A 21,114-nucleotide genomic window follows, 5' to 3' on the forward strand; every position below is an offset into this window, starting at 1 on the left:
ATGCCGACGTTTTAGAGAAATTTTGATACGTCGGGCATACGCTGTCTAAAACGCCAAGGTGTGACAGCGCCTTAAAGGGGAAGTTCACCCTGACAAAAAGTTTTAAAATAGCAGAAAAAATAATAAAAATTATTGGAGAAGGATTGAGGAAAATCCATCAAGGAATAAAAAAGTTATTAGAAATTGAATTTTTTGATTTGGGACGTCATATGCAAGCAGCTTTTTTACAAATAAAAAATGAAATGCCATTTTCTCGGAAAATTGAATATAATATTTATTGTATCTTCAGTATATAAATGCGCAAATCATTTCACATCTACTCCTAAAAAGAAAATCATCACGAACCATTAAGATGAAATTTATGCATTTATAATTATGTAACATATGGGGCAGCTGCTCGTTTATGACGTCACAATCAAAACTCTAAATCCTGATAACTTTCCTTATCTTTAAAAGATATTCCTCAAACCTTTACCAGTATTTTTTTCTGCTAGTTTTATAGCAAAGTTTTCGTCGGGTGAACTTCTCCTTTAAATAATTCCTCCATGTCTTAGTGTGCCATATATGCCAAGGTTTGTGATCACATCCTAATCTTGGTCATATCAAATTTGCATCTTCGGAAATGGCGTCAATCTGTGCAATTAGGTTTTTATCATTCTCGAACAGATGACATCGGCGACAATTTGTGCAACGGCGACAATTTTTCCCACAACACACGTCCATTGCAACGTTGAAATGTCGAACCATAGTTTCATGAATATATAACAAATATTCTTTGACGCTTTAAGATTGTCCAGTTCCATATCGCCATTCTTTTCCTTTACAATTTTATCAGGTGACCCATGTATTAATAATCAATGTCAAAATGGTGGATTTTGTCAGCCTTCTACCGGGTCTAGTCCACCTTACATCTGTGTTTGCTCGTCTGGATTCTCCGGTCAATTCTGTCAAACGAGTAAGCATAATGTCTATTTCTACCCTATATTATTCATCAGATTTATTTTTATTTTCTTCACATCACCTTAAATTCAACATCAACGAAATAGCATTTCCCACTTTCCATGTAAATTCCCTCCTTTCTGCCTTTTTTTTTATTGGCGGGGGCTATTTCTTTTGCTCCTCTAGTGTCCTTTCATCGCTCCTTCTCATTCGTTTTTTTTTTGTATTTCTTCGTTCTCATTTCATCTCCTTTTCTGTTTATTTTCCTTCCATTTTATTCTCGCGTGCACTTCCATTTTTCTTCTTCATCTTGTTTTTGGTACTATTTTAAAATAATATTCTTAAAATTATATATATTATTTCATTATTAGAAGTACAATAATTATTGTCGTTATCATCATGATCAATGTTGATTTTTGTTCTTTCAATATATATATTAAGCTTTATTTAACACGCTTAAGCCAAATAATATTGAAAAATAGTTTCACCATGCTAATGGAAGTTATCATAACATTTTTGTGCGTGCAGCAGATTATTCAAACTGTCAGTGAAATGTTATTTTCTCTTGTATGCCAGCCGATTACATCCTTATTCTAGTTTCACATTTCCAAACTTATCAAAAGGTACAGTGCGACAGGAAGAGGGACCCCCTATTTTAAGAAGTCACAATAATGGCATACGCTATAAGCTAATATAGCGTGGTTATAAATCTTTATTCCCTTCATGAATGGCTTTAGAAAATGCTATACTTTTTAGTCCCATTCCACATTTTTGGTATTTGATGAATGCTTACAAAATTCCTATACAATCGTACAGTTCAGAATTTAGTAATGGATTGATAGACCTAGGCTTCGTCACCAAATAAAGAATTTGTGATGCACTTGATAAACTAATATTACCTAAAATCATGTTTCACCTACCTGATAACTTAATTTCTTTATACAATTAGGTTCAAATCCGTGTGCTAATAACCAATGCCTTAACGGAGGAGCGTGTTCACCCTCTCCTGGACCTAGTCTTCCTTACACCTGTAACTGCCTGGATGGGTTTGTCGGTGACTTCTGTCAAATAGGTAAAATAAAAACATTAAGCTTAATCGAACTGATTGCAAGAAGCATGTTAACATAGACAATAAGCAATTCATCTTGTTTATAAATCATACACTTACAAGTCCCACTGCCTTATCCACAGACCATTTAAAGTGGGTTTTTTTTTCAATATTATATTATAAGACAGCTTTAACTTATTAATCTCCTGCATTTATATTACTTCCATTTTGGGGGCATGTGTTGCTTCAGTCTCTGTTTCGTTTTGTAACCCATGTAAATTCTTTGACCTGCCATTTGTCTGGTGTGAAACGATTGACCTGGCCTATTTATTTACATACATTTGTTCGAATATGCAATTTCTTGAAGTTGAATAAAGTCATGATGAAACAACAAATGAAATATTCGTATTTCTTTTTTTACTGAATAACAATAGTTGTATGTATACGCACATTTTCTTAATTAACCCGGTGTTTAATCCAATTCCAGCTCCAAATTCCTGTGTTGATCACCAATGCCAGAATGGAGGTACTTGTACCCCTTCCCCTGCATCGGGTCTTCCTTACACTTGTATCTGTGCGGCTGGGTATACCGGTATCATCTGTCAAACAGGTACATTCTAATCGGTGTTACAACATTTACTCCTGCGACAATTGCTCCTGGCTTAAATTTGGGTTTTATGTGAAGTTTAGGGTAAGGTTTAGTGTTAAGTCCAGGTTTGAAGTTGGCCATTTTATTAACGTGTGGAACTTAGATTGTCGCCAGAGCAAATGTCATGGAACCCAATTCATCAGGTTAATATCGACCTTACTTATTATAGAAGGCCATACGACTAGCTGATCACTACTGTATTATTACCATGATCAGTGGATGTTTATTATCCAATATTGGACATTATATTGTCAACATCATAATTGATCATTTTCCTCCCTCCTATTACACAGCCTAGTATACTTGTATACCGTCAAAATATTATTCATAAATGTAAATCATTCAAAAGGAGACTTAAACTAGAATACATGTTTTCAATCATTGATTCCCATTTGCCTTTGTTCGAAAAATATCATCGAGTAATCCTTAGTATAATCTTCGTGTTGTTTGGACTCGTAAATTATACTGACTAACATGATATTTTGTTTTACTATGCGAAATTATTACATTGCATATTCAATGTGACATCAAGTCTATTCAGTCGGCATGGTCGGGGGAAAAAATAAGATCATCGATTTGTCATTGACAGCACGATCAACCAGCGGTCTACACAGTAAAATGTTGTTTAAAAATTATACAACGCTGTTAATATACGAACGCTACAGTAGCTGTTTACCAGCTCAAACAACCATGTTTAATTTATTGATAAGTAAGCATTTAAAATTACACTTTGTTGTGTAAAGTTTTGTACAATATAAAAAAAACTTTCCAATCAACTACTGTAAGGTTTTTAGAGTAAACAGCGTTGTATAAAAATATTCTACAACATTTTTACTGTGTACCCGTCTTGTAATATTAAATAACGAACCAATAAAGCTGTAGGGGTGAGCAAGCAAAAGAAGTAACATTCTGATTTAGTTTTACCAATTATTTATCAGTTTCAGATCCATGTGCCGACAGTCAATGTCAGAATGGAGGGGTTTGTGATCCTACTCCTGGACCAGACCTTCCTTACACCTGTAACTGCCTGGATGGGTTTGTCGGTGACTTCTGTCAAATAGGTAAAATAAAAACATTAAGCTTAATCGAACTGATTGCAAGAAGCATGTTAACATAGACAATAAGCAATTCATTTTGTTCATAAATCATACACTTACAAGTCCCACTGCCTTATCCATAGACCATTTAAAGTGGTTTTTTTTTCAATATTATATTATAAGACAGCTTTAACTGATTAATCTCCTGCATTTATATTACTTCCATTTTGGGGGCATGTGTTGCTTCAGTCTCTGTTTCGTTTTGTAACCCATGTAAATTCTTTGACCTGCCATTTGTCTGATGTGAAACGATGGACCTGGCCTATTTATTTACATACATTTGTCCGAATATAAATTTCTTGAGTCATGATGAAACAACAAATGAAATATTCGTATTTCTTTTTTACTGAATAACAATAGTTGTATGTATACATTACCTATTTACTCGATTTAGTATCATATTACCAGCCATCCCGAAATCTTAGATCAAGCTCAAAAACATTATTTGTTGTTCCCTCTGTCTTTACAAAGTCATTATGGTGAGCGTGCTTTTACTCATGCCTCTGCTGTCCTCTGGAATGCTTTACCTCATTCAATGAGATATCAAAGTGATTTATGTACATTCAGGAGATCCCTCAAAACATATCTTTTCAATGCATAAAATACCAACTTTGAACTAATGATCCAATCTTAATATCCTGATTACTTTATTCTTACATTTCACTATAAACTTCTCTAAGCGCATAGGGGCATGCTATGCTATGTGTGATGCGCTATACAAGAATTGAGCATTATTATTATTATTATACGCACGTTTTCTTAATTAACCCGGTGTTTAATCCATTTCCAGCTCCAAATTCCTGTGTTGATCACCAATGCCAGAATGGAGGTACTTGTACCCCTTCCCCTGGATCGGGCCTTCCTTACACTTGTATCTGTGCAGCTGGGTATTCCGGTATCATCTGTCAAATAGGTACATAATAATCGGTGTTACGACAATTACCCCTGTGACAATTGCTCCTGGCTTAAATTTGGGTTTTATGTTAAATTTAGGGTAAGGTTTAGTGTTAAACCCAGGTTTGAAGTTGGTCATTTCATTAACGTGTGGAACTTAGATTGTCGCCAGAGCAAATGTCATGGAACCCAGTTCATCAGGTTAATATCGACCTTACTTATTATAGAAGGCCATACGACTGGCTGATCACTTCTATATTATTATCATGATCAGTGGATGTTTATTATCCAATATTGGACATTATATTGTCAACATGATAATTGATCATTTTCCTCCCTCCTATTCCACAGCCTAGTATACTTGTATACTGTCAAAATATTATTCATAAATGTAAATCATTCAAAAGGAGACTTAAACTAGAATACATGTTTTCAATCATTGATTCCCATTTGCCTTCGTTCGAAAAATATTATCGAGTAATCTTTAGTATAATCTTCTTGTTGTTTGGACTCGTAAATTATACTGGCTAACATGATGTTTTGTTTTACTATGCGAAATTATTACATTGCATATTCAATGTGACATCAAGTCTATTCAGTCGGGGGGAATAAGATCATCGATTTGTCATTCACCATGATCATCATTTGTCATTGACAGCACGATCAACCAGCGGTCTACACAGTAAAATGTTGTTTAAAAATTATACAACGCTGTTAATATACGAACGCTACAGTAGTTGTTTACCAGCTCAAACAACCATGTTTAATTTATTGATAAGTAAGCATTTAAAATTACACTTTGTTGTGTAAAGTTTTGTACAATATTAAAAAAAAACTTTCCAATCAACTACTGTAAGGTTTTAGAGTAAACAGCGTTGTATAAAAATATTCTACAACATTTTTACTGTGTACCCGTCTTGTAATATTAAATAACGAACCAATAAAGCTGTAGAGGTGAGCAAGCAAAAGAAGTAACATTCTGATTTAGTTTTACCAATTATTTATCAGTTTCAGATCCATGTGCCGATAGTCAATGTCAGAATGGAGGGGTTTGTGATCCTACTCCTGGACCAGACCTTCCTTACACCTGTAACTGCCTGGATGGGTTTGTCGGTGACTTCTGTCAAATAGGTAAAATAAAAACATTAAGCTTAATCGAACTGATTGCAAGAAGCATGTTAACATAGACAATAAGCAATTCATCTTGTTTATAAATCATACACTTACAAGTCCCACTGCCTTATCCATAGACCATTTAAAGTGGGGTTTTTTCAATATTATATTATAAGACAGCTTTAACTGATTAATCTCCTGCATTTATATTACTTCCATTTTGGGGGCATGTGTTGCTTCAGTCTCTGTTTCGTTTTGTAACCCATGTAAATTCTTTGACCTGCCATTTGTCTGGTGTGAAACGATTGACCTGGCCTATTTATTTACATACATTTGTTCGAATATAAATTTCTTGAAGTTGAACAAAGTCATGATGAAACAACAAATGAAATATTCGTATTTCTTTTTTTTTACTGAATAACAACAGTTATATGTATACATTACCTATGTACTCGATTTAGTATCATATTACCAGCCATCCCGAAATCTTAGATCAAGCTCAAAAACATTATTTGTTGTTCCCTCTGTCTTTACAAAGTCACTATGGTGAGCGTGCTTTTACTCATGCCTCTGCTGTCCTCTGGAATGCTTTACCTCATTCAATGAGATATCAAAGTGATTTATGTATGTTCAGGAGATCCCTCAAAACATATCTTTTCAATTCATAAAATACCAACTTTGAACTAATGATCCAATCTTAGTATCCTGATTACTTTATTCTTACATTTCACTATAAACTTCTCTAAGCGCATAGGGGCATGCTATGCTATGTGTGATGCGCTATACAAGAATTGAGCATTATTATTATCATTATACGCACGTTTTCTTAATTAACCCGGTGTTTAATCCATTTCCAGCTCCAAATTCCTGTGTTGATCACCAATGCCAGAATGGAGGTACTTGTACCCCTTCCCCTGGATCGGGCCTTCCTTACACTTGTATCTGTGCGGCTGGGTATACCGGTATCATCTGTCAAACAGGTACATACTAATCGGTGTTACGACAATTACCCCTGTGACAATTGCTCCTGGCTTAAATTTGGGTTTTATGTTAAGTTTAGGGTAAGGTTTAGTGTTAAACCCAGGTTTGAAGTTGGCCAATTTATTAACGTGTGGAACTTAGAGCGGATCAATTGTCGCCGGAGCAAATGTCATGGAACCCGATTCATCAGGTTAATCTTCACCTTACTTATTATAGTAGGCCATACGACTGGCTGATCACTTCTATATTATTGTCATGATCAGTGGATGTTTATTATCCAATATTGGACATTTTATTGTCAACATGATAACTGATAATTTTCCTCCCTCCTATTCCACAGCTTAGAATACTTGTATATCGTCAAAATATTATTCATAAATGTAAATCATTCAAAAGGAGACTTAAACTAGAATGCATGTTTTCAATCATTGATTCCCATTTGCCTTTGTTCGAAAAATATCAAGTATCTTTAGTATCATCTTTTTGTTGTTTGGACTCGTAAATTATACTGACTAACATGATATTTTGTTTTACTATGCGAAATTATTACATTGCATATTCAATGTGACATCAAGTCTATTTCAGTCGGGGGAAAAAATAAGATCATCGATTTGTCACTCACCATTTGTCATTGACAGCACGATCAACCAGCGGTCTGCACAGTAAAATGTTTAAAAATTATACAACGCTGTTAATATACGATCACTACAGTAGTTGTTTACCAGCTCAAACAACCATGTTTAATTTATTGATAGGTAAGCATTTAAAATTACACTTTGTTATTTAAGGTTTTATACAATGTAAAAAAATTTAATCAACTATACTGTAAGGTTTTTAGAGTAAACAGCGTTGTATAAAAATATTCTGTAACATTTTTACTGTGTACCCGTCTTGTAATATCAAATAACCAAACAATAAAGCTGTAGGGGTGAGCAGGCAAAAGAAGTAATATTCTGATTTATTTTTACCAATTATTTATCAGTTTCAGATCCATGTGCCGATAGCCAATGTCAGAATGGGGGAATTTGTGATCCTACTCCTGGACCAAACCTTCCTTACACCTGTAACTGTCCTACGGGATTTTCCGGTATTATCTGTAATGGTAATTACAATAATGATACAATTACCTTTAATGTGTACGGTATAGGCTCTAGCTGGTGATGACTCCAGGCTTGCAGGGGTCGCTTTGACTCGCTTGATGATCTGACAATATCATTTCCATGGAATAGAAAAACACGACAGCTCTAAATGAATTGATTTTTTTACCACCACCAACCCCCCCCCCCCCCCCGATGAAATCCTGTATCCGCCGCAGATGCCCTGTATACTCTGAATCAGTCAGACCTCATCTCCATCATAATACATATTATATAATCATATATGTATGTGTTGGTGTGTAAAGAGAGGGTTATCTTTTTTTTTTCTTGTATCTAATTTTTATTTTTTATTTTATTCATATATTTATGTGATTTTAGGGGGTGGAATATGTTTAAAAACAATTCAGCAAATAAGCATTTCGTGAAATCCCCACTATTTACCACCCCTTTGTTTCATATCGCCTCCATGTCTGTTTATATGTTTTATATCATTTAGTTCATTTGGTTCTTTGGCGTTAATTCAAAGGCCTGCTCTGATTAAATAAGAATGAACTCATCTATCTGCGTGTCTTTTGAAGCAAACAAACCGCGAAATTTTTTATTTCTTAAACTTTGGGGTTTTTGTGGTAGTTTATCCTCAAAGATATAAAAATCACTCTACGATATGAGTCATATAATCAGGCAACAGACTTAAAAATTTGTTTTTCTTTTATCAGTTCCAAATTCAGATTCCTGTGAAGGCAATCAATGTCAGAACGGCGCCACCTGTAGCACAATTCCTAGTGGTGGTCTTACCTACACATGTAACTGCCCGACTGGATTTACAGGAATAGTGTGCCACCTAGGTAAGATGTAATGTATCCAACATCTCCCATCTCAGATAGTGATGGCAGGGTTTATTATGACGAACATCTTAAAAGAGTTCATTAAATATTACTTACGAAACCAAGATGATTTCACCCCTACGTTATCAAAAGTCTCGTCCCTTCGCCATATTTTCTCCGAACATGTGCCCATCAAATAATTGATCCACATGAACAAACAAGTCACAATAAAATTATAGATTACAAAAAAATAATATTTTTTTTGAATATTTGTTATCAGCGTGTACTTTCCAGAGACAAAAAACATTTTTCTTCATTAATCATTTTCTAGAATATAATTATATGACAGATAACGATACGTGATTTCATCATTATACATTTTTTCTCAAAAAAATCCTATTTATTTCAACATGTTTTTTTATTATTTATCAGCATTGACTCTCTTTCTCCATCCTCTTACCAGTTAGTGCCATCTCAAAAATTATCATCTTTTCTACCCGCGAAGACTGATGGTTATTCGTCCTTCCTTTCACTCATATAATCTTCAAACCAGGCGTACACTGTTAAAAAAAACCCTGATTTTACAGAAAAAAAAAGAAAGAAGATTTTGCAAAAAGCAATAACAGAATCATTCTGTAAATTCAGAAAACAGGAATTTTTCTGCAATTTAATAGAACAGTTCTGTTTTAAAAGATGAAAATGGTGTTTTATTAAAGGAAATTTGTAAGGTTCCACCAAATACCAATTTCCTGAAAGATTACGCAATCTGGTAAGATTACAGGTGTTCTCGAGACTCTGCGGCAGGAACTTCTTTTATTTTAAGGATAAATTTTCTAACAGTGTATAGGGGTAGTATACTTCCTTCCCTGTCACAATTACATTTCGAAAATCCTCATTTTTAGAAGCAGAGTTAGAATATAGCATATTAACAAACAAAATTTTCATAATAGAAAAAAAATCTTTTGCAAAGTGCATGTTGGTGTTTCCATCATTATCCATCCTTCTTTCATTCATGTTACATTTAAATCAAATATGATTATGAATAGTGACATTCATACTGCGTTGTTTTCTCATGTTTCCTCATTTTAGTTTCAGATGTATGTGCGAATAACCAATGTGAGAATGGAGGGATATGTAACCCAACCCCTGGATCGAGTCTTCCCTACACTTGTAACTGTCCACCGGGTTATAATGGCGATTTATGTCATTTAGGTATAAGTGAAATTTTCATCTCTTTTGTATGCCCAGAAGTCTTTCCAGTTCCGAAATCTTATTATCACCAATGGAATATTGATATAAAAATAAATTGAACGTCCAGAACAATGAACTCATTCAAGCATGGCCGTAAATGACAGGAGAGCTGATGGACAATGACCGTCCAGTGGCCAGTAACACAAAGCTTCGCAATTTTGTTTTGTTTTTTTATTCCATTGACTACAATGTACAACCAACCGTGAAAATCAAGCGGATGATTAATCGCTAACCTTTGTGTTATGGGATCGAGGTAGGGTCTGGAGAGAATGTAAGAATTACATGTATACTTTTTCTTATACCAATTTGCCCCTATAATAAGAGAGGTAATGCATTGGTAATTAAAAAAAAATGACTTCTAAAACAGGAAATAATAGTCTACCTACAAACACATGTATACCATTTCGTTGATATAATATAATTAGGTCTAAATAAGTAACATGAAACAAACCTTGTTTGTCTTCTTCCTTTCCTCTTTTTATTCTTTCTTTCCTTTCCTTCTTCTTGATTTTTTTCCTCGTTCTTTCCCTCTCTTTCTATTATTTCTTTTTCTTTCTTTCTCTTTCCCTTTTCTTTATTTTCCTCGAGTCTCTTTCCTTCTCTTTCTTTTCATCCTATCTTCCTTCACTCTTTCTTTCTCTTCCCTCCTTCTCTTTCCCCCTTTTTTTCTTTCTTTCTTTCTTTTCCTTCCCTCTTCCTTATATTGTTTCCTTTTACTTCTTTTTTAATTCTTTCTTCCTTCTACTTCTTTTTTCCTCTTATTTTTCCTTTCCTTTTTTGCTCTCCTATTCCTCTTCCTTTCCTTCATATCGTAGCGGGGGTTTTTTTTGTTAATTATCACCATATGTTTATTATTTAAACAATATAATGGAACCGATTAATTGATGTGCAATATTAATATTAGGTATTACTCACATGATACAAAACGAGATGACTTGTTTGCCTTTCTATCCTCTCCATTGCTTCCTTTAATTTGCTTTATTCTTTATTTTTTTCTTCTGCTATCTTTCTTTTTTTTCTCTCCCTATGTCTCTCTTCCTTTTCCTTTCCTTCTTCATCTAAATATATTGTCGTGTATTATTTCTTGTATCCGTATTCTACTTTTTTGCCCTGCCATTTGCATTTAGTTGAACACTTTTCCTCCCAGGGACCTGGGCTGTAATTATATTTTTTGTTTTAAATATTTACATGTTATATCTGTCTTAATTAAGTCTATTTTGATGTATTGTTAGTGTTTTGATGTTGCTTTACGGCGAATGGAAAATGAAAATGAATTATATATATATATATGTGTTATTTTTATGGCAATGATAATCGCAATAAAACTTATTTCAAAACTAGCGATTTTGAGTGCTTCTAAAGCCTGATGCTAAGTTGGTTAGATGTGAAAATACATAGAAATCGTACTGTTCTATTATCTTGTTTAGTATCTTCCAATGATGTGTACCTTGGATCATTAAACAACAAATATTATCTTTACAGTGGCCCCCGATCCCTGTTCTAGTAGCCCCTGTCTGAATGGAGGAACTTGTAACACTTCACCTGGATCTGATCTTTCATTCATTTGTAATTGTCGAGCTGGATATACTGGTGCCACATGTCAAATAGGTATGTCGTGTGGAATAAATCAGTTGCATAATAAGATTGATGAAATACCATTGTACATGTAGTACCCTATCGTTTTTTTTAGCTTCATTCTGGATATGCCCAGATCATGTTTAACATTGATATTTAATTACGCCCTTGAGTCCTAATAGAACATATAGGTTTAAACCCCTATATGTTTCAGCAAAAGATTTCAACCCCCTCCCCCTCATCCCTTCTTGTTAAGCGTCAGCACCTTGCATAAAGCCTAAACCATATAAATCGTATGTATACATATGTATGAGGACAATGATTTTCCAGAAATCCGTCAAGGTTCTTTGAATTTCACGTGAAAATTCATTGAATTTTACCTTTGCAAAACGGAATTCATTTTTTTTTTGCTTTGTACATTTTATATGACAAAACATAATTTCGATTGATGGGAAGATCACTTTTCCGAATAGTGAGTTATTTGGGGTCTGTAGGGTTGTATTTATTTCAATTTAGTTTTAATTCACTTTTAATAACACAGCTCTGCTTATATTGAAAATGAATTCAACTGAAATTGTTTGCGAAGAATTTGGTCTACACCTGGATCAAACTTTTTATCAAAATCTAGATCCATGTGCCGCTAGCCAATGTGAGAATGGAGGGATTTGTGATCCTACTCCTGGACCAACCCTGCCCTACACCTGTAATTGTCTGACTGGATACACTGGCGTCATTTGTCAAACGGGTAAGACTGTGGAGTCGTAATGCTAACTCCGTTTGCTAATTCCGTTCATGACTATTGCAAGAAACACTTGTTTGTTTAATGCTGGATTTGTACATTCATTTATTGCTTGTGTGTGGGTGTATTTGAGTTTTGTCAGACGTGTTTCAATCATATAATGAGTATTTACGTCTGGGACCGACCTTTAACGTCACCATCTGTGACCAGAGCTCGAACCTCTGCATCAATTTGTAACTTCCCCACATAGCTTGGATTACAGGCGCACGCCAAAACGCCCATTTATTGAAGGTCAGTATTTGTTATAAACTTTCTTCCTGATATGACATTTCCAATAGACAAAAAAATCACTGTCATTTTAAGTGTTTTTTTTACAATTGCTAAACCAAGATGTCTGTGCTGATAATCAGTGGCAGAACGGAGGTTCATGTAACCCCTCTCAAGGATCGAGTTCCCTCTACACCTGCAGCTGCGTGGTTGGGTATATCGGAACATTTTGTCAAACGAGTATGTAATACGGTATTTAAATGGCTTCGACAATCTACACGAGCGGTTTATGGCCCTCATATAGATAACATTAGTATTTAGAAGCACTAATAGAACAATTCTAACGGGATTTCTTCAAATTAATATGATATGTCATACAAGAATAATGGCATCATCCGCAAAGCCAACAACTCCTTTCCTCGATACGTTCTTTTACTTTGTGCAATTCCATAGCCTTGCCTTATTTGTTTTATTGTAAAATAGTATGGGCAATACATATCTTTCAAAACTAGGTAGATTGTTTATGTTACATGTTATAGAGTTATTCGAGTATATTCACTTTATTACTGACCCCAGCTAGAGAAAAGTTTGTGAAAAATCAGTCTTCTAAATATTTATCAGCTCGAGTTTTACCTCAATATTACTTTTTAAACATTGAAGAAATATAATTCAAAACTCACTGTAGTCAATGCTTGATTTAAAATCAAATGTACGTGATTACATTACAGGAAGCAAAAAAATGATAAATACAACTCATGGACAGTGAATGAAATTATGTTCTAATTTCGTTTAGACACCTAGCTCCATTTATTTTGGGAATCTTTCAATATAATCAAGATTACGTACGTTATTCAATGAATGAAAGAACTAATCGGTAGTATGGGAAAACGAAATTTTCCTCGGTCATTTGTGTAATGGATTGTCAAATTGAATGTGCTTATATATTTTTTTTATTAATATACAAAATGCTACATCCTTTTAATTACTGAATTGTATATCATCACTTAAATTTTCATAACATGCATGTAATGTTGTAATTTAATACGACCTATTTACTTAATGGGATAGTTCTCTACACAAACCTTCAAGATTTTTATGATCACTCACCTCAAATACTATTGTATCATTGTATTACTTTATTTATCTTGTTAACTATGCTATTTTTTCGTTTGCTTGCCTTATCATAGTTGTAGTTATCACTACGTTCTATAGTTCATATTGATTTTTATTTGATTTAAATACAATATTAAACTGAATTGAATACATTTATCATTTAAAACCAATTCAATTACATTTTGTGTTTCCATATTCAGGTTTGGATTTCTGTACTAATCACGATTGCAAGAACGGGGGGTCTTGTAGCCCTTTTCCAGGTTCTAATCCACCATACTTCTGCAATTGTCAGCCTGGATATACTGGACAGTTCTGCGAAATAGGTTTGTTTAAACTTTTTTGTTGTTCAATTACCAATTGTTTAATTGACTAAATGGCGAGGTCCAATATGCAAATGATATGTCTCTTGTTCCATTTGTTGTATGGGTTTTATAAATTTCGGTTTGTTTAGGTCTTTCCTCATTTACATTTATTACCCCAGCTCCAGATCCATGTTCTGGTGCCCCCTGTCGGAACGGAGGAACTTGTAGCAATTCTCCTGGACCTAGTCTTCCCTACACTTGTACCTGTTTAGTTGGGTATATCGGGAACCAATGTGAAACAGGTAACTTTGAATTTCAGCGCCATTATGTCTGTATCTATCTTCCCAATTGAGCATGTAAGACTCACTATACAATCAGGGGCCGTTTCATAAAGTTGTTCGTAAGTTCCGAGTAACGATTGGTTACCCTTTCTTCGGTTAAACAATTCGACCAACGTTTCAATGGGGTCTATTTAGCTCAAAGGAAAGGATCACCAGTATTTCGTTACGAACGATTAGCTTTGTAAAATCCCCCGGGGTCTATGCTCTATGTTTTGTATTGGTTTTTTATTGGAAATAAATTAAACATGGAATAGAATAGGTTACACGTCTCTTTAAAACCAACCCAATTACATTTTTTCCCGTTTCCATAAACAGGTGTGGATCTCTGTTCTAATAACGATTGCCGGAACGGTGGGTCTTGTAACCCCTTTCCAGGCTCCAATCCCCCATACTTTTGTGATTGCCAACCTGGATATACTGGACAGTTCTGCGAAATAGGTTTGTTTAACCACTTTTTTTCAATTACCCCATTTTTAATTGACTTAGTAGCGATACGCAATATGCAAATGATACTTGTATCATGTGTCATTTGTGAATGTGCCATTTGTTGTCTTGATATCTAGAATCCTGTTTGTTTTACCTCTCTTTTATTACCCCAACTCCAGATCCATGTTCTGGTAGCCCCTGTCAAAACGGAGGAACTTGTAGCCCTTCTCCTGGACCTAATCTTCCCTACACATGCACATGCTCAGTTGGACATATCGGGAACCAATGTGAAACGGGTAACACTTTGAATATCAGAATCAGTAGAGACAAAATTAATGGCATAAACATGTGATATCGCCATGGTCCTGGATTTTTTTTCTGGGAAATGTATTTGGTATGCAACATTGGAGATGTTTTACCCAAATAACACTAATTTATAGTATAGAATAGTAATGGTTTATTGGCAAATAATACACGCTTGGCAGCCAGTGGCTGAAATATACATGTTTACAAAATATAAGAACATACAAAGATATTTTACAAAGAGTACATAATAAAAAAAACAATCATTCAATATATAATAGATTAAATTACACAAATATTTTCATTAAGATGGATCTAATTACATAAATGAGTTCTAAGTGTAAGTTAAATTATAAATCGCATTGAATCACATATTGCATAGATAGACAGAAGAAAGCAAAACGAAAAAAGAAAATGGTAAAACAAAAGGAAATCATATTCAGGAGGTCAGCAAAAATATAATAGACCAAGCATTGAAAGATTCATTACTGATTAATGAGTAAACAACATAAATGTGTAATCATCTTATTAAAGTTGCATTAATGTTGCAAATAAATAAAAAGAAATTAATGGAATTATAGAATCAAAGGAAATGCATATAAATGACCATTTAGTTATTACAAACGTACAGATGATTTGGGGTTTCAACTAAAGGAAAGCAGACTCTAAACATTACAGGCAATCAGAAAGAAACAGATCGGCAAGAAAGTGTATATTTGATAATTAGGAAATTTGCATAAAAAAGAGAAAAAGTGCTACAGTATGGGTGAACAAAACGAACTACGGTAATCAGGGTTATTTTTTCCATTTAACAGATCAACGAAGTAGGGGAGTGGACTGTTTTGGAATCTTTTCGTTTTGCATCGGAATTGTTCATAGATGAGATTTTGACGGAGCTGTTTGTTGTTATTTCTTTTTGGGGGTAGCCAGTTCGAGTAGATCTCTTTGTCTTGAGGGTTTGAAGATTTAGCAAATTACATGCACTTTCGTAATTTTCATACCTAAGTCCCAAAATAATCCGGAACACTCGTTTCTGGATTCTTTCTAAAGTCAAAGATTGGCCTTTTGTCAAACCGCTGTGAAAGATAGGGGCGCAATACTCAAGGAGAGGGCGAATGTATCCGGTGTATACCGTCTTCAGGTCATCTATGGACAATCCATGTTGCTTCAGGGTCCTAAACATATACATTTTCTTGTTGCATTTCTTGATCATTTGGGAGATATGTTCATCCCACTTTAGGTTTGATTGCACTAATACACCCAAAATCTTAGTGCTGGATACTTCAGTGAGGGGAGTGTCATCAATTGTGAGCACATTAGGGGGTTGAGGGTTCTTTGAGAAAGTAATACTCATTGACATACACTTAGATGGATTCAACTGCATACGATTATCAAGTGTCCATTTGTGGAAATCTGACAAGTACGATTGAAGGTTTGAATCCTGACCATGGGTAAGTAGCTCTACTATTGTTATGTCGTCAACATATTTGAAATATGATAGATTGCCATCGCAAAGGGCATCATTTATCATGATAAGAAACAGTATGGGCCCCAATTTAGTACCCTGTGGAACACCTGAAAAATTGTACTTGGACTCAGACAAAACTCCTTGATACTTAACGCATTGACGCCTATTTTCAAGGAAGCATATAATCCAATCAATTAACCATGGTCTTACTTTATATTTCATTAGCTTATTTACAAGTAATGTATGGTCCAGTTTATCAAATGCCTTTTTAAAGTCTGTACATATAACTCTTGCTACTGATTTGGGTTTTTCACAATGTTCATAGAGATAGTGGAGTAAACCGACAAGGTAATGCACAGTTGATAACCTTGGTTGGTTGCCAAATTGACGTTGATCTATGTTCTTAGCGATATCCTCAAGGAGCCACTTAGCTGCAAAGGTCTCGGCTACCTTGGAAAAATAATTGGTGAGGGAGATGGGTCGAAGATTGTTGATAGTAGGAGGGTTAGATTTAGGAATTGGGGTAATTTGTGAGGCTTTCCATTGTGATGGTACATCACCCAGTCTGAATGATGAATTAATGAGATCAGTAAGGGGATCACTTAGCTCAAAGGCAAACTCTTTAATTATGCGTATGGGTTAATGGTAGTTCCTGCTTTATGAAGTTTCAAATTACGAAGATGGAGGTAGACATCCCACCTTCTAACACCAGGACACTCAGTTTTAGAAGGAAGGAAAGCAGGTAGGTTGGTCCTATCTAATGCTGGTAAATCAGAGCCTATCGAGATGAAATGGTCATTTATAGCATTCACTACCATTTTTGGATCAGTGTTTTCATCGGAATACTGATGGATGGTGCAGATATCGTACCCTGGGTAAGTATTTTAATTTCACGATACCAAGCTGAAGGGTTACTATTTTTCAGTTTACTAATTCTTGTGTTGCAGTAGTCTTTCTTGGCTTTTACAATGCACCGAGCAACCTTTTTGCGTAAGTATTTCCAATTTGTATTTCCAATTTGTGAGTGAAACCCTTTAATTATTTGTTTAAAGTTTTGCTAGTCAATTTTTTCTTGGCCCAAGTCACCTTCATTTTGGAGTGATTTTTTTTCTTGTCAGATGTTTCTTAACAAACTAGCACAGCCTCTTAGAAAATGCTTTCCTTTTTTTCAAAAAATCGTTCCCGGGTCCCTAAGCAACGTGACCATTTTTAAGAGACAATGTCATGTCGAAAATTCCTCATTTTTTTAGTATATATTTATATATATATATGTATATGTACCTAATGATTGGGTGATGAAATTCATAAAATTGTGATTATATTTTATCTCAATTGATCTATTTATTAACTCGGGTTAGATATAATTTTTAAATAGCCTGTAATAATTTTCATTGAAAACAATTAAAAACAGAAGCCAAATAAAGAAAAAAGAAGATACACTCAAGGACAAATATGACTTTCGATTTAGTGTCTTTGTGCAAACCTGACAATACATATAAATGTGCAAATGATTTTTCCCTGAATGAATTTTGTAAATTAGTTTCATCTTGATTAGAAATTCAACTATATTTGTATCATTATAGATTTTATTGCTTTGAAATTAAATTCAATCATTTGGCGAACACTTCTTTTTAACACTTTGCTTTTGTATAGTTTATGTTTTAAAAAGTTATTTTGACCCGATCTCGCTAACAGCGGCCAAGACAGCCCAGTCCACTCGGATTCAGTTAAAATATAAATTTCTCATTATTGCAGTAGCTCACGTCTTAAAATGCTAGTCTTGGTACTGGAGACATTCTTGTTTGAATTAGTTTAGTATGCCAGCCTGGGTCATCTAAGATATATAATATGCTCTGAGGAGTAGGTAATACCTGTAAATTGAATGTTGACATATGCGCATTGAAAATCAACAATGGTCTTCATATTTTCTCTCTTACCAGCTTTGGATCTTTGTGCCAATAACCAGTGTATGAACGAAGGATCTTGTAGTCCTTTTCCAGGTTCCAACCCGCCATATTTCTGTCTATGTCAACCTGGATTTAGTGGACAGTTCTGCCAAACTGGTTTGTATATCCACTCTTTGTGCAATAGTTGAATAGACAATAAAAAAATGTTTGATATGTCCTTTGTACTGATGTCATGAGTTTTTTATCACTATAAGAATATTCTTATAGCATGCTATTGTCATTATGCTCAGTGTCATTCTATTTCAATTTTATCATGTATTAACAATTTCGTTTTTGCTTAGATCCATGTTCTAGTAGCCCATGTCTAAATGACGGATCTTGTAGCCTTTCTCCTGGAGATGGCCTTCCGTACACTTGTAACTGCTCAATTGGATATACCGGTGAGGTCTGTGAAACAGGTAAGCTTTTGTATTGTAATTGCAGAAGCCCCATTCAGATTTTTTTCATATATGAGAAAACAACAATTTTCTTTTCAGCGAACTGAGTATCTCGTATCTCATAAAGATACAAATAAACTGCATCACTTTAAAAAGAGAATCAGTGATGGTATCGCACGTTGATGGAACATATCAACCATTATTTACTCAAGCTCTGCTAACATGGCTAAAGCAAGTGTAAATAATGATTATTTCACAAGCGCCTAGTGACTTCTAGTCAAGTGAGTGATGTGTATTAAAGCAAACATGATCGTGATTGTTTTTGTAAAACTGAATATCATCGTATAAAAAGTAAGAAAAATAAATCTATTACGAAAAAACAGTAAACGGTTCAACGTACAAACATATATAAAATAGACCTTTTCAAAAAGATCCAGTTTAAAATGTATATGGTGAGCAGAGCACATAGCAATAAGAGATTCGCATGTTTCTGAGATGTGAACAAAGAGCTCAAGTAAATATTCTTCCTGCATTGTCCTATCGCGACGTCTTTTACATCACAGTTTTGAAATCTGTTTATCCAGCTGTAGGTAGCTGTACAAGTCACCAGTGTATGAACGGAGGATCTTGTAGCCCATTTCCAGGTTCCAACCCGCCATATTTCTGCAGTTGTCAACCTGGGTATAGCGGACAGTTCTGCCAAACTGGTTCGTATTTTTGTTCTTTGAATTCAGTTTACTATACAACTCATTTAAAAAATCTCATAAAATATAGCCATTCAACTGACAGGGTTCGAATAATCGTTTCAACAGAGAACCTACAAATTTTGAAAACAGACAGTCTCGGGACCTCTTTGGCATGTTCGATGTCGTGAAAATCCAAACCCGAGGTCGTTATCTCCGCGCTTGTCTCTTCTAGTTGGGCTCATGTAGGTTTTCCTTCATCATTGGACTGGTAATCCGTTTGCCTATCAATTGGAGGCCCAAAGCTATTTTAGATTATTTGCATCATTTGATGAACACTTATATCATTTTTCTTTTCTGTGATGCGGCATTCATCTAATTCTTACCAGCTCCAGATCCATGTTCTGGTAATCCTTGTCTGAACGGGGGAACTTGTAACCCTTCACCTGGATCAGATCTCCCTTATAACTGCAGCTGTCTCGATGGGTTCACTGGTGACACTTGCCAAATGGGTATGAATTTAATGTCAGTAAAATATCAAAATTATTTGATTTGATTATTATTTTCACAAAGTATGATGAAGAGTTTGATGACAATGATGACATTTGTTACAAAATTGGGAAGTGGTGGTAATGATGACAACGACGATGATGATGATGATGGTGATGTTGATAGGTAATGTTAAATTGTTACCTGTTTACCTGTTGTTAAACTGGATTGTCGGTCTAGAAAGGTTATGTGAATTATACTTTTCTATTTTTTTTACAACATTCTCTTGTTTAAGTTTTCATGATTAAGAAGTACGTGTCCAGGGCCATACTCTGCCGATTGATCATGGTGTTTGGTAAACTGAAACAAACCTAATTTACATGATTTGATAAAAGTCAATTATTCGTGGCAAAATTACTTAAGCTTTTTTTTTTCTCTCCTGAAAGTTCACAATCTTAAGCATATAACAACGAGGTACAATATCATTTTCTGATACGAAACTCATTTATATCTTTCCTAGCTGGGGTCAGTTAGGAAGTGAATATACTGATTCCATCCTTACATGTCTCTTTGATTTTAACTGTCTTTTATTTATCTTTTATCACCAGCTCCAAATCTCTGTGCCAGCCACCAGTGTCTGAACGGAGCATCTTGTAGTCCTTTTCCCAACTCGAACCCTCCATACTTTTGCCTCTGCCAAGAAGGATCTAGTGGACAGTTCTGCGAAATAGGTTTGTAGTGGTATTTTAACATCATTAAACTTCATTAATTCTTATAATTTACTTTTTAGTCAATGATCCTTAGGGGTTTTCCAATCAAATTTGCCACAGTTTTTTTTTTGTTGTTAAAAGAGTTATTGAACATTTTATGAATCTCATCCTGCCATTTAGGAATGAGATTTCTTTTTATGATATACCGGTAGGAAAAAAATAAAACCTTGGACAGTAAAGTGAATGAATGACTAGATGGATGAATGGATAAATTATTCCATTGATTCATTTACCAATTAACGAATGAACAAATGAATGAATGAATGAATTGATTAATCAATGGATCAAAATATTGCTATAAATGAATGAGTCAACAAAAAAATCGTAACAAAATAGTGATAATCAGGTAAATAAAAATAGCACTTGCAATTGCTTCTCGAACCTTCGGTCTTCTTGACTTC

The 21,114-nt window shown here is 34.5% G+C and overlaps 1 protein-coding gene across 6 annotated transcripts in view; it reads left to right on the plus strand.

Annotated features, from left to right (window-relative positions):
* The window catches only part of LOC121409269 (fibropellin-1-like), a 36,427-nt gene that overhangs the window by 5,802 nt on the left and 9,511 nt on the right, over positions 1 to 21,114 (plus strand). For 2 of the 6 annotated variants that reach the window (XM_041601152.1, XM_041601155.1), the window contains exons 4-24: positions 836 to 955; positions 1,889 to 2,011; positions 2,475 to 2,597; positions 3,575 to 3,697; positions 4,524 to 4,646; positions 5,636 to 5,758; positions 6,598 to 6,720; positions 7,704 to 7,823; positions 8,535 to 8,663; positions 9,732 to 9,854; positions 11,376 to 11,501; positions 12,097 to 12,213; positions 13,788 to 13,910; positions 14,069 to 14,191; positions 14,546 to 14,668; positions 14,830 to 14,952; positions 18,368 to 18,490; positions 18,676 to 18,792; positions 19,356 to 19,478; positions 19,844 to 19,966; positions 20,552 to 20,674. In XM_041601152.1, the coding sequence (XP_041457086.1) occupies positions 836 to 955; positions 1,889 to 2,011; positions 2,475 to 2,597; positions 3,575 to 3,697; positions 4,524 to 4,646; positions 5,636 to 5,758; positions 6,598 to 6,720; positions 7,704 to 7,823; positions 8,535 to 8,663; positions 9,732 to 9,854; positions 11,376 to 11,501; positions 12,097 to 12,213; positions 13,788 to 13,910; positions 14,069 to 14,191; positions 14,546 to 14,668; positions 14,830 to 14,952; positions 18,368 to 18,490; positions 18,676 to 18,792; positions 19,356 to 19,478; positions 19,844 to 19,966; positions 20,552 to 20,674 (2,574 nt within the window). The remainder of the gene's footprint in view (positions 1 to 835; positions 956 to 1,888; positions 2,012 to 2,474; positions 2,598 to 3,574; positions 3,698 to 4,523; positions 4,647 to 5,635; positions 5,759 to 6,597; positions 6,721 to 7,703; positions 7,824 to 8,534; positions 8,664 to 9,731; positions 9,855 to 11,375; positions 11,502 to 12,096; positions 12,214 to 13,787; positions 13,911 to 14,068; positions 14,192 to 14,545; positions 14,669 to 14,829; positions 14,953 to 18,367; positions 18,491 to 18,675; positions 18,793 to 19,355; positions 19,479 to 19,843; positions 19,967 to 20,551; positions 20,675 to 21,114) is intronic. The other 4 variants (XM_041601154.1, XM_041601156.1, XM_041601158.1 and 1 more) reach the window with 4 other exon arrangements.

Source organism: Lytechinus variegatus, chromosome 2 (genome assembly GCF_018143015.1).
Source record: "Lytechinus variegatus isolate NC3 chromosome 2, Lvar_3.0, whole genome shotgun sequence".
Taxonomy (NCBI): domain Eukaryota; kingdom Metazoa; phylum Echinodermata; class Echinoidea; order Temnopleuroida; family Toxopneustidae; genus Lytechinus; species Lytechinus variegatus.